The 12,894-nt window shown below is 31.6% G+C and overlaps 1 protein-coding gene across 4 annotated transcripts in view; it reads left to right on the plus strand.

Annotated features, from left to right (window-relative positions):
* Window positions 1-12,894, plus strand: part of LOC118195112 (protein phosphatase 1 regulatory subunit 12B-like) — a 234,081-nt gene that overhangs the window by 118,407 nt on the left and 102,780 nt on the right. For 3 of the 4 annotated variants that reach the window (XM_085807799.1, XM_085807800.1, XM_085807802.1), the window contains 4 exons: window positions 20-289; window positions 476-623; window positions 5,739-5,839; window positions 6,281-6,340. In XM_085807799.1, coding sequence (XP_085663925.1) covers window positions 20-289; window positions 476-623; window positions 5,739-5,839; window positions 6,281-6,340 — 579 coding nt within the window. The remainder of the gene's footprint in view (window positions 1-19; window positions 290-475; window positions 624-5,738; window positions 5,840-6,280; window positions 6,341-12,894) is intronic. The other variant, XM_085807801.1, reaches the window with a different exon arrangement.

Here is a 12,894-nt window from a genome sequence, read left to right on the forward strand (position 1 = left end):
TTCTTGTTATTTTATTTAGGGTGTATTATTAGAAGACATAAAGTCAGCAGAATTGCAGTATTTAATAAACACTCAGCGTGAAGCTGCTAAGAGACAAGCAGAAGAAACAGATATGATTAAGCAGGCCGAAGAAGTAGAAGCCTTGAAGAGGCAGACAGAGGAAGCAGGAACTGAATTAACAGAAGTAGAAGGCAACAAGAAAGAGAAGCAGAAGTCAGCTTCAGATGATAGTTCGGTATGTGATACACCGTCTTGGAAATCTCGTAAACAAGGCCCAGCTGATTCTAAAGTAATCATTTATTAGTTTATGAATTAGCAGCTTATTCTCTGCATTAAGTCAGAAATTTTTTGTAATTTTCTTTTATTTGTTTATCCCAGAGTTATTGTGATATTACTGTATTATGCTTTCCAGATTTTCTATTCTGTATGCATTCTGAATTTTTATTCTAATCAATAATTAAATTCTTCTGTCTAGGAATTTGATGTTCTTTCTACAAAAGTTGACAGGCCTTCAAGGATAGGTGGTAAATCTGAGGAAGGTGGTAAAACCCCGGACTCTAGTGATGGACCATCTGTTACTCTTGTTCTTAGATCAAAATCTGCTAGTTCTCCAGACGACACAAGTAAGTTATAATTCTTACAAACTTAATTTTCATTTATGGTATGCCTGTTTGTTGTAAATGTTGTGATCTCTGTCATTTGAAATAGAATTAATTATACTCACATGTTATAAATTTTGTTTTCCGTAATGGATAAAATTTATCAGTTATCAAAAGTTAATATCCTATTGTGCTTCCAGTTAGTTATATCAAACAACTTTTGTGATAATTAAGCATTCTTAAGTTATTTTTAATTTTATACTAGATTTTTGTTTTTAAATCGCAGTACATTATTTTTAATTTTATACTAGATTTTTGTTTTTAAATCGCATGTACATTATTTTTAATTTTATACTAGATTTTTGTTTTCAAATCCCATGTACATTGCTTGTCCAAAATAGAATCATTGATGAGATGCACCTTTTCACAAACCCATGGGCAGAGAGCAGTATACTGACCAGACATACTGACACTATAAGTAAAAGAATGGTTGGGCTTCTAGAAAACGTATTGTATTTGACAAAAATAGGTAATTATGGCAAATATGTTAAAGCTGATTGTGAAGATATTGTTGGGAGAAGGTATAGAGTATTTTTTTCTGAAATGCCAACAGTTCTTTGGATTCTCAAGCATCATATCTTATCATAAATGGACTACCTTATTATTATTATAACCTGTGGGTAATTGGCATAGACTGTCTAGTGTCAGTTGAATGAACGATAATGAGGATGCAGGAGAAATACAGGCTATGTACCTGATCTTTATAGAATGTTATCTAACAGATAATCTGGTGCATATGGTATATCCTTGGATGAAGTTGCTACACATGCCATTACTGATTGTATAGTATCGGACATTTTTGGAATGTTGCAATTTTCTTTGTACCAGAAACATCAGAAATACAAAGGGTTTATTCTCTGCCATACTAGACAGAGTGCAAAGTTCGAGATCCAGGATTTTCGAGACTTTGGTGAATCCACAAATTTCTGTATTTTAGGTCATCAGCTTAAATCTAGTATTAATATATGCAGACAGAGCAACATTGCAGATTTGCTTATTGTTTATGTAACATAGAAGAATGGTAACCCCCAGTAGGACTGGTGTCAGATTTACTCTAGCTGCAATGGTCAACAAAAGTGTTAGTATTTAAAAGAGCATTAAATAACAAAAATTAAGAATTGCAAAATTTTTAGAATTTAGGAAAGGTAACAGAATATAGGACCTGCAGAGGCTACACAGAGCAGCAAATGTGTAGTGCCACCCTATCCCCACAACCACCCAAGGGCAGCAGATAGTGTGATCTGAGCCAACATCAATACAACGCCAATCAGTATATTGTTATTGACTGTGGTGTGACTTTCTAGCCAGCAGAGGGGTTGAAAGTGAAATGCAGAAATCTCAGTTGGGAGAAAAATCACTTCTATGGCATATTTGCTTTTTGATGAATATTATATTCTCCATTCCTAGATTTTGTCTGGAAGTGCAAAATTGTTAATTATTATTATTTTTTTTTGGTTTGCTGGTCTGAATATTAGATCATTCCAGATATCGGATATCTGAATTTTGGACTTTGTAGTATTGAAAGTTACAAATCTGACACTGATAACATGAGGCCATTATGTTATCCTGCTAAATTGGCTTGTCTTTAAGTCTTAAAAGATATATGTACTGATGATTTTTTTAAATTGCCAATATATACATAGGTTTTCCTATATATTGTACATTTTGCAATTGCAGCGAATATTCTATAAAACAAGACTGAAATAAAAATTAATTATTGTTAATGTCATAATGAGAATAATGTAAAAGTTTACATTTTATGTTATCTATTGTTTGGTATTGTTTCAGATAATCTATGCAGAGCAATGCACTATTTTTTTGGTGCTATTCAGAAATTGATTATGTGTATTGAAAGCTGTTGACGGAGGAGGCTTTTTTTAAAATTTTTTTTATTTATTCGTAGTAAAATTCTGTATTGGGTAATCCTTATAGATATTAGTTTTTCTAAGCATGTATTGGGCAAAATTTGCCCATTAACATTTTTTCTTTCATAAATGAGGGTTTTTTTGAAGCATTCTTTTACAGTTATTATAAACAAATTTTTTATTATAAACAAATTTTATATTGATCCAGGAAGTGAAAGTATAGAAAGTATTTTGAAAACTTAGTTCTTGCATACAACATTAAGGATTGCTCTTGGACAAAGATAATATAAGAAGGCGGTTTAGATGCCTATTTCTTCTTTCTAGAATGTGTAATATATTAAAACAGATTCTTGGGATTACAAACATGCATGATTATAAATTTATGCAAAATTTTGTAGAACAGTCTTGTGTCCTTAAAATCAAAAAACGACATGTGTACTGTTACTCTTATAAGACTTTACTGAAAATGTTGAAATTTATCTCCTTTTTCTGTGTGTGTGGGGGGTGTTATAATTCCAGTAAGTTCTATGCTGCAAGGGAAAGAATCCTTATGGAACAATTTTAATTAAACATTTTGCTTTAAAAATCTAAAAGTAATTTTTATAAACTTGAATTACATGAAATTCTATGTTTTTAGTAGTTTTTATGTGATCTACTTCATAACAGTTTCTACAGTGAAAGGGTTCAGTTTTTTTTTTTTAAATTTAAATATCTGTGAATATTTATAATAAAGATTAGAGTACCAATAAAGTTTAAGATTTCTTCTCCCTGAAATGGAGTTTAAAAAATGGTTGCTGTTTATTGAACGTATGTAATTTTGAAAACCTTGCAGCAGTGAAGTATAAGTACAGCGTTTAATGGTAGAGTATAAATATTCAATGATGAAAGTATTTTTGGAGATTAAAACTCAAAAATTTAATAATCTATAGTCTTGCTTCCAGCTGTGTAGCCAGAAAGGGGCATCTTTCCCTGGGTGCAACATCTAGGATGCACCAAATTGATGTTATGAATTTTAGAATGTGATGTTTTCCATTCTTGTGAATAAAAAGGGATATACAATGTTCCTGTTGTCTTTGCAGTTGAAAAGCAGTATGATTCTGTATGTAGCAGTTCTTTAGTATAATAGTACATAATGGCACGAATGGTTTCCCTAAAATGAATTAGTTAGTGTTATTTAGTTTTCTGAATATTTCACAATTATTCATTCTAAAAGTCTAATGTAGTCTTTTTCATGAAGCATGACTTTAGAACAGCAATGCTTGTTTTCATTTGTTTGCTGTTTGCTTGTTTTTGGAGTAAAAGTAATGTAAATTGCTCTTGTAGGTGGTTTAGAATAATTATTTCACTTTTTTGGAAAGCTAAATAGGATTATATATATATATAAGCAGATTGTGATAAGGTGGCATAAAGGTTCTTTGTCTAAGATGAGTTTTCAGAGTGCAATAGTTTTCATATCACTGGTGAAATCCTGTGCCTTTGTTAATAATTCCGGTTGCAGCCTCGAAGGTCGCTCCAGTGGACAAAAGAGGTAAAAGAAGTCTTTTCATCAGGGTCAGGAGATGGACACTTTGTTAGGTATGATTGTAAGAATCTTTCCCCTTCCCTGGGATTCAGCGCAAGTAAACACAGGGAGTTATATAAAGTGGTTTCCTGAGAAGAGACAACTTTCCTGTTTAGAGCTATGGGCATTTTGGCCTGCTAAGAACAATCATTCCTCGTGTATAATGCGTTAGAGCATTTTTCCTGTAACAGAATTCTGAAAGTACGGGACTAAATATACCAAGTCCCATATTGTCAAGATATGCAACTGTTAAAAAGTTTTCATCTTATTAAAATTCATTTTATTGTTAAAACTTGAGTTTGAAGTTCATTTCAACCCGGTGTCACAACCCAGGTTTTGTGTAGCAGTTTCGGCCACTACACCACAAAATCTTTTTAAAATACATTAATCGTCCTGTTTATTTGAAAGAAAAGCAACTCAAGGTCAGGTATTTCTCTTTTGAATAATTTCAAGTATTGCAGTGAAAATTTGAAGAAGCGTTTTATATTTGTAGAGTTAATGCTCCAAGATCAGATTTATTTCTGTATGTTTACATTCTGTTTTGTTTTTCTGAATTTTCAAATGAATATTAGGTTAGAATGGAATAGCAAGCAACTTGTTTCATCTCCCAAAGCATTGTTATTAAAGATTTTGATGGTATCTATGTGGATTAGATTATTATTTCACAGATATCACAGGAACGTTTTTGTCTTGCAAGTAGTATGTGTAGTGGGGTTTTAAGAATGCTTTGATTGATAAGTTAATGTAGTTATATATTTGTGTATTATTTTACATTGTTTTATGTTTGTTTTTTGTGTTACGTTAATTTTGTCTTATTTATTATTTATATTAATATCTGTTTATATTATAATTTTTTATATGTAATTTAATATTTTATAATGTCTTAGTGTATGATGTTTTATATAGATAATCATTTGTGTAAGTAATGCTGTAGAACAAGAGAAACTTGAAATTTGCTAGGCATGGCTACAAAATGTTTTCTAATTCTGCGGAAATCGAAAAGATTTCTATTGATAAGTGTTAGAACATCCTGAAATAATTTATAGAAAAACCTCAGATTTCCTCCTTGTACATCCAAGTCTTGCAGAAAACTATAAAAGTATGTATGACTAGTTAGTTAGTGCAGTAATAATGATGCAGTCAATGTTTTGAGGCTTTTCTCAGTGAAGTAGAGTGCAACTTTATTGGGACTTCTGAATCTCAATGCTCTGCATTTTCAGTTTGATTTTTCTGTACTGTGGTTGATCATGTATTTTTGGAGCTGTGCATTAATACCACTACCCAGTATTAAAGATATTTATAATATTCTTAGTACTATTTAAAATTCTCATGTTTTCCCAAAATTATTATTGCTTAAACTGTAACAAAAGTCAAGTTATCGTCCATCTGTTTGCCTCCTTATTTGAGGAATCACATAAGACCAGCTTGTGCACAAAAGAACGTGGATATTTTTGTGAAAAAAAGCAGCAAGTAAATTCTAATAACTGATATATAAAATTCTGTTCTTCAGTTTTCTTGAAGATTTAAGATTATGAAATATAATTCATGTGAAATACTTTGAATATGAAATATTAATTTTTATAAAATTGAAATTATACCTGTAAAAATCATAAATTTATTATTGTTATTATTATTATTTTTTGGTACGCAAAGGTCCATCTGAAAGTCGAACATCATTAGGCATACAAGCAGCAATCCAAAGAAGGCGACGGCCCAAAAGACGTTCCACCGGTGTTGTTTACTTAGATAGTGATGTGAGTCTTATTATTTTTAATAAGAGTAAATTTAAAAAGTACAAAGAATATGTGGATAAGTTATGCTAAAGAGTTACATTTTTAATAGCTTTGAAATTTTTAAATCAAGCAAAATTAAAATTAATAAATTGACTTAAGTCAATTTTAATTAAATTAATAAATTATAAAAATTAATAAATTATAAAAATTATTAAACTGATTTTAAATAGCCAAGAGTTTTCTTTAAGAAGTGTTGCTGCTATTAACTACATTAAAGGAATTTTCATGCAACGCTTGTTGCTTTAATTCCGCTATTGCATATTAGAATTTTTCTGATTTTTACGTTATGTGAGCTAACATACATATTGATGTGAACATATTGATACATATTTGTGTGAAATGTCCACTGCAAATAACTTCTGTATGCATGTATCAGTAATTAGCTTAAATTTATTCTTGAAGGACGCACAAGAAGAAAAGGAGAATACAAATGATAAAGACTGTAATTCTCAAACGGAAACTGTAAGTATTATTATAGTTAATGAAAAACTGAGCATTAATCATTCTCTATTGAATTTTATTATACTATTTTCTTATGCAACAAGTACTGTAGGCTTTGACAAGTTTTGTATGTAAAGGAAAGGTTTGTTATCATTTTTTCATGTTTCGTTCAATATGGCATGTGAAGTCAGTTTTACTTATTATGCATAAATTATGTAAAAATAATTTTGGTAAAAAAATCTTTCATTAAAAGTGTTTTTTTTTAAAGCTTAGCGTTTATTAAAGTTGAAAGGCACTCATCTCAGAATGAAATATAAATGCAAATATAATAACGTACTGTAAATTTAAAAAAAAATAGAATAATAGGCAGGTGAAGATATTAGCCTGGGATCTTTCAAATGGAATCTGTGGGATGTAGCTGTGCATATATTATGACCAAGTAGTTTTGATATTTAACTTATAATAATTTTACAATTACCAAATATTTTTACACAATGTGTCTTAAAATAAATAAAGATAAGATAATACAAAGAAAAAACGAAAACATTTCAACAATTTTTTTTTTTTAATAATATAAGCATTCATTTTACTTGCTTTGCATGTGATGCTGGCATTTCGTCTGTTACTTATTTAAAAGTTTTCACATTATTCTATACCTTAAAATTAGAAATCAAAGTTAAAGACCTAAAACTGCAATAGTATGTTACAGTGCAAGTGAAAAAAATGACAGTTTCACTGACGCATATGTTGAATTTGAACAATGCTTATGGGGTTGCGAAGAAATCTCCGTGATAAAAAAGAGCCACGATTGAAAGAAGTTTTAAGCAGCCTTGCCTTAGAGTTCATCATCATATGAGCCTTCTTTCTACTCATGTGTTGATGATTGTTTGCATGCTGAGCAATTTGCATGAAACTCAAAACATTTTTCCTTTTGAAAAGTACGAGTGTTGATTGATGCTCTGCCACTCAAAATTGCCAAGCACAGTTCTTTAATATTATGGAACTGTTATTCTACCATTCTGTTGCTGTTCTACTTTGAAAATTTGAGAATAATAAAATTTCTTGTATGTTGATATTTTGACATTCTTTTGTTTGCTAAAATTCCTGAATAAGTAATATTCTGTTGATGTACTGCAAATGTTATTAATACGCCATAACATGTATGCAATGAAGCAGTTGAGTGATGTGATTATTTGTTTCAAAGTTTTAGAAATTAATCTAAAAGTTATCTAATTTGTTGAATATAGGAAGAAAAATTATGTAATCGGTTAAATATTAAAAAGAGAGTGGCTCTAATAAAAATACATTGTTAATTGGTGGTTTTCATCTCATTCAAACTTGGAAGGGAGATAAAAATCCTAAAAGATGAAATTTGTATGTAACAAAATTCAGCTTTTCTGAAGAGTAGGTGAGCAGCCTGAAATTTTGAGGAGTTAGTGTAGTTTCATTCAAAGTTACATTCTTTCTCATTTGTTTCACTTTTAAAAAGGCCCACCAGCGGCCGAGCGGTAAAGTCGCTGAACACTGGTAGTTTGGTCCAAGGTTTGAATCCATGAACGGGCTGGCTGCATGGGTGTTTTCGTGGTTTTCCCTAGAAACTCCTCCACGAAGTCATTTCTACCCTTAGGCAGATAGCCCTAGTGTGCTTTACCGTAATCTCAATAAACCAAAGCAACTCAAACCATACCACTTTTAAATACCAGATGTGCTCCTTGGTTTCCCAAAATTGTTTTGAAGCTTTCACAGTAACTGGCATTTAATATGACTGCGTGTAAAGAATCCGGATGCATTTTTATTTGCATATCCTTGCAAAATTTATCACTGTTATGTTAGTATGTAATCATTTATTGCGTTTCCCCCAATTTTTATTTAATATTGAAAATGTTTACATTCGTGTTTTATAAAAATGGTGCTACAAAGTGTTAAACTCTTCTGAAATGTCTGTATTATGTTCTCTATGTTTACCATATTTTGTAACTATTGTTATTTGTAATTTTGAAAGTAAAATTATGACATACTTTTCAATGTAAGCACAGCGTTTTGGAATGAAAGAAATTAATTTCCTGCAAATCAGAAGTGCGTATTAATTTTTATTTGCGTGAAAGTTTAGATTCTTGCTGCTAGGAAGAACTACTAGAATTGAAATAACACAAACTATGTGAACTTGCGGTACTTTTTAATTTTGATTTCAGCTTGGAATGCATTTTCAGCTATTTTATGTGTTCATATTTTGGAAGGGGGTGCCTACTCATTTTTACAAATTATTTGATATCTGTTTTATTCTCCTGTACTATTTCTATGCTAATTGAACATTTGCCCAGTAAGAAATTAAATTCAGTAAAAACATTCCTCACAGCATTAGCTGTTTTTTTTTTTGTTGCATTAGCTGTTTTTTTTTTTGTTGGAGGGGGGGGGGGAATGAGGTTTAAAGGCATAGGTTAAGTTGGTGTTTAGTGCAGTGTTCACTTGATTACCTAGTAGCAACATCTATATTTGCTATAGAGAGCAAGTTGCTGTTTCAAAAGCATTGTTAGAGTTATTGATTTTAGCCAATAGATGGATCAATAAATGAAGGTTGATGTTCATGGATGCTATGCTAGAGGGTGAGGACAGAACCTGGTTGCACTGAATCTATGACAAGGATGCCTTTCGCATTTGAGCTAAAAGTTGCTCCTAGCTTCAGCATATTAGTGTCAGCCCACCAGCGGCCGAGCGGTAAAGTCGCTGAACACTGGTAGTTCGGTCCGAGGTTCGAATCCCGCGAACGGGCTGGCTGCATGGGCGTTTTCGTGGTTTTCCCCATGTGTAACGTGTATACGAGCCAGTTTCCCTTAGAAAGTCCTCCACGAAGGCATTCCTCCCCTTAGGCAGATAGCCCTCGAGGCTTTGTCACAATCACACACACACACACACACATATTAGTGTCATTAATGAAGAGTAAATCGCTGGAAGTAAAACTTGCCTCTATACGTATTTGAAAATTTCAAATAATTTTAGTATATGGGATTGAGAATATTTTCTATGCATAGTTTATTAACTTAGGTCAATGAATAAGTCATATATAAACTATTGCTTTTGTGGGAGGCTTGAATCAAGTTTATTACTAGATTCGGAAAATGAATTTTTTATATTTTGGAAAAACTTCTCTTTGACTAATGCTTCCTCATTTGAATTAATAATAGGAGAAGTCTTGCTTGCTAATTCATCTTGTGAAATGATAATTATTTTTTATTTGTTTATTATTTTGTGTTTTTGGCAGAAGTATATTTTTGTAAACAATGCTAAATTTAAATTTTACTGCAATGGACTGTATGGCAATCCATCCGTAAACTTTCTTCCTACTTAATATATTAATTTACTTCATATAGTATGAGAATTGTTTTTGCACATGGACAGCATAAAGCAGTTCCCTGCTTACTCCCAGACCATATGTGCATTTTCATTCTGATGGTTTAAGCATGAAATTTAGCAGACTGCAGTCAATGGCTTTATTGTTTTGAACAGTGGCTATCATATTGAAGTATGATGAAGCTGATAAAGGCTATCCGCTTAAGTTTAGAGTGCCTTCATGGAGGACATTTTATGAGAAACTGGGTCATATTCATGTTACACAAGGGTAGAACCATGAAAACCAAAAGTTCAGCCAGCTCATTCATTCACTAGGGTTTAAATCCAGAATAAACTACTTGTATTCAGCAGTTTTAATCACTCAGCTATTGTTACTGGTGTTTGAATACTGCATATTTGCCTCAACAGATGTACTGCCAGTTCTTCACTTGACAGCCCACCAACGGCCGAGCGGTAAAGTCGCTGAACACTGGTAGTTCGGTCCGAGGTTCGAATCCCACGAACGGGCTGGCTGCATGGGCATTTTTTGTGGTTTTCCCCATGTGTAACATGTTCCTCCCCTTAGGCAGATAGCCCTTGAGGCTTTGCCATAATCACACACACACGTCTTCACTTGACTCAACTGCATACCGTTTGTTGATTTACATTGTGATGACAATATACGTAATACAAAAAACTTTAAACCTGCTCTTTCTCCTTACAGCCCTCAACACACATATGTCCCTCAGGTGTTTAAACATCCCTCTTCAACCATGCATTCTGTAACAGCATGCTAAAAGCAGAAAACAGGATTAATAGTCGAAGCAAAATTATAGAAAATCTCTCTTTTTTTTTCATGCTTTCCTTTCCTCAATTCACATTATGTAAATTTTAAGCATAAGTCTTAAAGAATAGAATTAGCCCTTTACACATGTTTTGCAAGAGATCCAATATATATTAAACCAATATCTGGTCATACTCTTTCCTTTGAAAGAAAACAAAGCTGAAGAGCTAGTGTTATAAATTAATAAACAAAAGTTTATTAATTTAGAAGTAAATTACGTGTTAATTTAATATGTGAAAAGGAATGAATTTATTGTTTTTCATTCATTATCACAGATGATGGCTGTTACCAGACTGAGTTATTAGATTTTCATTTGATCAGGTTTCATTCACGTATTTCATATGCTAATTATGATTTTTTTTCTTATTGAGAAATTTGCAAAACAAATTAACAAGCCTTTGATTTCCTTTGAATTTGTACAATATTCATTGTTTAAAATACATGTGTACAACGTATAGGTGAAATCTCTTAACTAATACACTACTTAAGTAGTCAATGATGAATAGGTCACTCTTGGTATTGCCTGATTGATCTGGAACATAGGCGAATCAAGAGCGTCCGCTGATCATGAGTCAGATCTAGAAGTAGTCAAATAGTTAACACCATTGAATGTTGATAGTTCTTTCAGGGTTTGAACTCAGATGAACAGGTTGAGTACATGGTAGGTTATCTTGCCTTTCCACATGCGTAATATAAGCACGTTTAAGCACAGAAAACTTCCACAAAGGCATCTTTCCCAGTAGGCAGATTTGTAACATTCTAGTAACCTAACTTGAATCTGGAATCATTGGGACTTCAGTCATTCCAGATTTTGGATATTTCAGATTTTAATTGTCAGTTTAAATCTAGTAAGATGACATGTAGAAATATACAGCTACAAATATGAAATAGTTGTTCATGAAATAACAAAGCATTTGTGACCTTAGGGTATAAAATTTTTAACATCATTAAACGCTTTTTATAGTAATAGTGCTTGTGTTAATACTTTCTCTTTGATTTTTTAGACAGATATAATTTCTCGTTCAGTTATAAAGTTTTATTAATCAAGTTTTGCAGTTGCCACATGAAGAATTCCCGCTAAACTGTCATTCAAAATTTTTTCTTTCTCAACAACCTGTCTGTCATTTTCTTCAATATTGGTAGTGATATTTTCTGCATTTAAATTTAATACTACAGGTTTTTCAATAGTTAATTAATGATCAATCACATTAGAAAACTGCTGGTATCTTCAGTTATCATTTCTGCATATTCCTTCAAAAATTCCATTAATTGGAAATATTCATTTTTTGCTTGTAATATCCGAAAACATTCAAATTTATGACTATCATCATCACCATGAAAACTGGTAGCTGGAAATAAATTATACCAAGCATTTAAAAACATACCTGCTTACATGTATGTTATGTTTTTTATATGCTCAATGCTACAGGTTTTATGTTAAAATGTTTGAAAAGTTCTGTTCCGAAAATGTAGCATAGCTTTATCAAAACCACTTCTTCATATCTACATGTCAGTGTGCACAGCACTCTAATGTCAATCAGACTTAGTTACACTGTTTGTCAATCAATCTCTTCTGTCATGTTCAGTACTTGTGAAATTGAGGTAAATTAAATGGCATTGGATTGTGCATTTTCCTACCCTTGCCTTTAGCTTTGAAAATGAATGTTTCTCAGTTGTAGTGCTCATAACGTGCAGTGCCTTGGCTGTGTTTCTTCTATTAACATAACAAATTTTATATAATGTTTTCATAAATTCTAATATTTCGCAATTATTGAAATAACTCGTTATGTTAATACATTTATTAAACAGCAGTAAAAATAATTTCAACCATTTCATATATTCATTTCTAATAATTGTAATCTAAATAGCCGTATGATTATTTATTTTTGCTAAAAATATTTTAATTAAAAAGAATTTGATGAAATTTTTAAAAAGGATAATAGACATTACTCAGCATTGGTACAACAATGTATTTTTCCTGTAAGAATTAAATTTATGTATTGTTATCATCTTTGCTGTTATCTTGAGAGCAGTGGTACTCAAGAGACTGATGTAATAGAATGCAACTGATCTAGTTAAATTATTCTTTTAAATTAATTCTTCCATAAACGATAAAAATTGAGTTCAAGCATCTGTTAATCGCATTTAATGGGAATAATAAAATTAAAACAATTAATAATTTCTATATGCAAGATAACAACAAAGTGTAATTTTGATAGCATATCATCATGCGGTGTATCTTCTAGGTTAGATGTGACTAATTGATTGGTTTTTTGCCCTCACTTCTTCCTATCAATGCATCATGTCCTTTTCAGTTGCCTGCATTATGAAAGCCCCTTTTTGGGTGGTTAATAGTGCTGATTGCTGATAGTTGAACTTAGGTGAATGGGCTGGGTATGGTTGG

The sequence above is a fragment of the Stegodyphus dumicola genome, chromosome X1 (assembly GCF_044657685.1).
Source record: "Stegodyphus dumicola isolate Sdum_Otavi_A_Nest chromosome X1, ASM4465768v1".
In the NCBI taxonomy this organism is placed as follows: Eukaryota; Metazoa; Arthropoda; class Arachnida; order Araneae; family Eresidae; genus Stegodyphus; species Stegodyphus dumicola.